Here is a 1,559-nt window from a genome sequence, read left to right as displayed (position 1 = left end):
TGCTTTGTTTCCCCGATGTATAACTGGTCGCAGTCCTCCTGGCACTTAACAGCATATACAATATTGCTCTGTTTGTCCACTCTGATGTCCACTAACCTGAGACAGATGGACAGGAGCTCTTCAGCTGAAATCCAGTGCCTGTAGTCGGTGTCCTGGCAGGAGATATCAGCACCGATGCGGGTCAGCGGCTCATCAAACCGAGCTTGGGACAAAAATAGTTCTGAAAGCCTCAAATTCAGAACGTCTCTGAGTTATCTGGTGAATTAATTATAAATTAATCATTTGGTGAGAGCAACATTCTCTTGCTCTCAATAAATAAAGCAAAGCCACTTTCTGTGCCATTAAACAGAGACCATGGGGTGGGGGCGGGACTCGATGCGCCACGCATCGAACAATTTTGACTCTCGTCTGACCTCAACGTGCATAAGTGTCCAACTTGAAGCGTTGGACGCGTTTTTGACGCTGAAATCGTGTTCGGTGTGAACGCAGCATTCGACCCGTTTGATGTGTTTTGAGTTGCTGTGTTTCAGTTCAGACAGCAGTGCTTTATTTGTGTCTCACTTTTGCTTTCTGTGCTGATCATTGTGGAACCCAAGTGAATCAGGGCGCATTACGTGTTTTAGTGGGTGAAAATACATCTGCAAGTTGTGTCTAACTGGGTGAAACGTGCTTAGAGTTCTGACAAAAGGGTGACCATTTTAATGAATGGGTTCAGGGAACTGAGCATTTGGTTCAAACAACAGAGTTTTGTTGCTCCTCCTGTCAGAAACATGCAATATTTTAAAAAACCTTCCAGGTTACTTGTTTTTTGGTTGGTTTACTGTCAAATTAAACAAAAATAATGAAACAATATAAAAGAGATTTTGTCCTTTCCAATTTTCTTGTATTTCCCCACTAGAGTTGCAGTTTAAGCACTCTACAGGCTCGGTTAAAGGTTGCAGCCCACCAGGCTGAGGAGGACTCAGAGGAAACGGCTGAAAGCTTTCTCGAGGGTCGCATCGACATCGATGAATTCCTGACGAGCTTCATGGAAAAACGAACGGTAAGAAAAGTTTATGAACATTACAGCCGCTGTGTCTCCTTTTATTGAGTTTGGAATATTGTTTGAACAATATATTTAAAGAAAGTGCAGGGCTGATAGTATTCCGATGTCCGGCTTACCTCCACAGGGAGAAAAAGAGAAAATCAGACTTACCAGCCCAACTGTTTTAACAGACATTTCTCTGGACCTATCAGAGGAGCAGCTTTCACTTTAGAAAGACAGGCCTATTAGCCAATCAGAAATCAGATGGGGGCGGTACTTGGATATCGGCAGAACTTTGATTTCAGATCTGGAAGTTGGAGCGGTGCTCTAATTAAAATAAATTTCTTTGTTAGAACAAGTTTGAAAAAGAACTGGAAACAGCACTGAAGCTGGCAGATTACAAAAAACAGCTGTCAGAGAATAAAAACCAGCAGAAAGATTCTTATCTTTGTCCTGATGCATCTCAGTAATCCAGGTAAAACATCAAAAAGAAAAAAATTGTATAGGTCTTCTGGACGGGTTCTTCTCTAATGAA

General features: G+C 42.1%; 1 protein-coding gene across 2 annotated transcripts in view; it reads left to right on the top strand.

Moving 5' to 3' along the window:
* Window positions 1–1,559, top strand: part of vps37a (VPS37A subunit of ESCRT-I) — a 29,249-nt gene that overhangs the window by 25,131 nt on the left and 2,559 nt on the right. For both annotated transcript variants that reach the window (XM_014013517.1, XM_014013516.1), the window contains exon 11: window positions 899–1,042. In XM_014013517.1, the coding sequence (XP_013868971.1) occupies window positions 899–1,042 (144 nt within the window). The remainder of the gene's footprint in view (window positions 1–898; window positions 1,043–1,559) is intronic.

This window comes from Austrofundulus limnaeus, unplaced genomic scaffold (assembly GCF_001266775.1).
Source record: "Austrofundulus limnaeus strain Quisiro unplaced genomic scaffold, Austrofundulus_limnaeus-1.0 Scaffold102, whole genome shotgun sequence".
NCBI lineage: Eukaryota > Metazoa > Chordata > Actinopteri > Cyprinodontiformes > Rivulidae > Austrofundulus > Austrofundulus limnaeus.
This window is presented reverse-complemented; position numbering and strand designations above follow the sequence as displayed.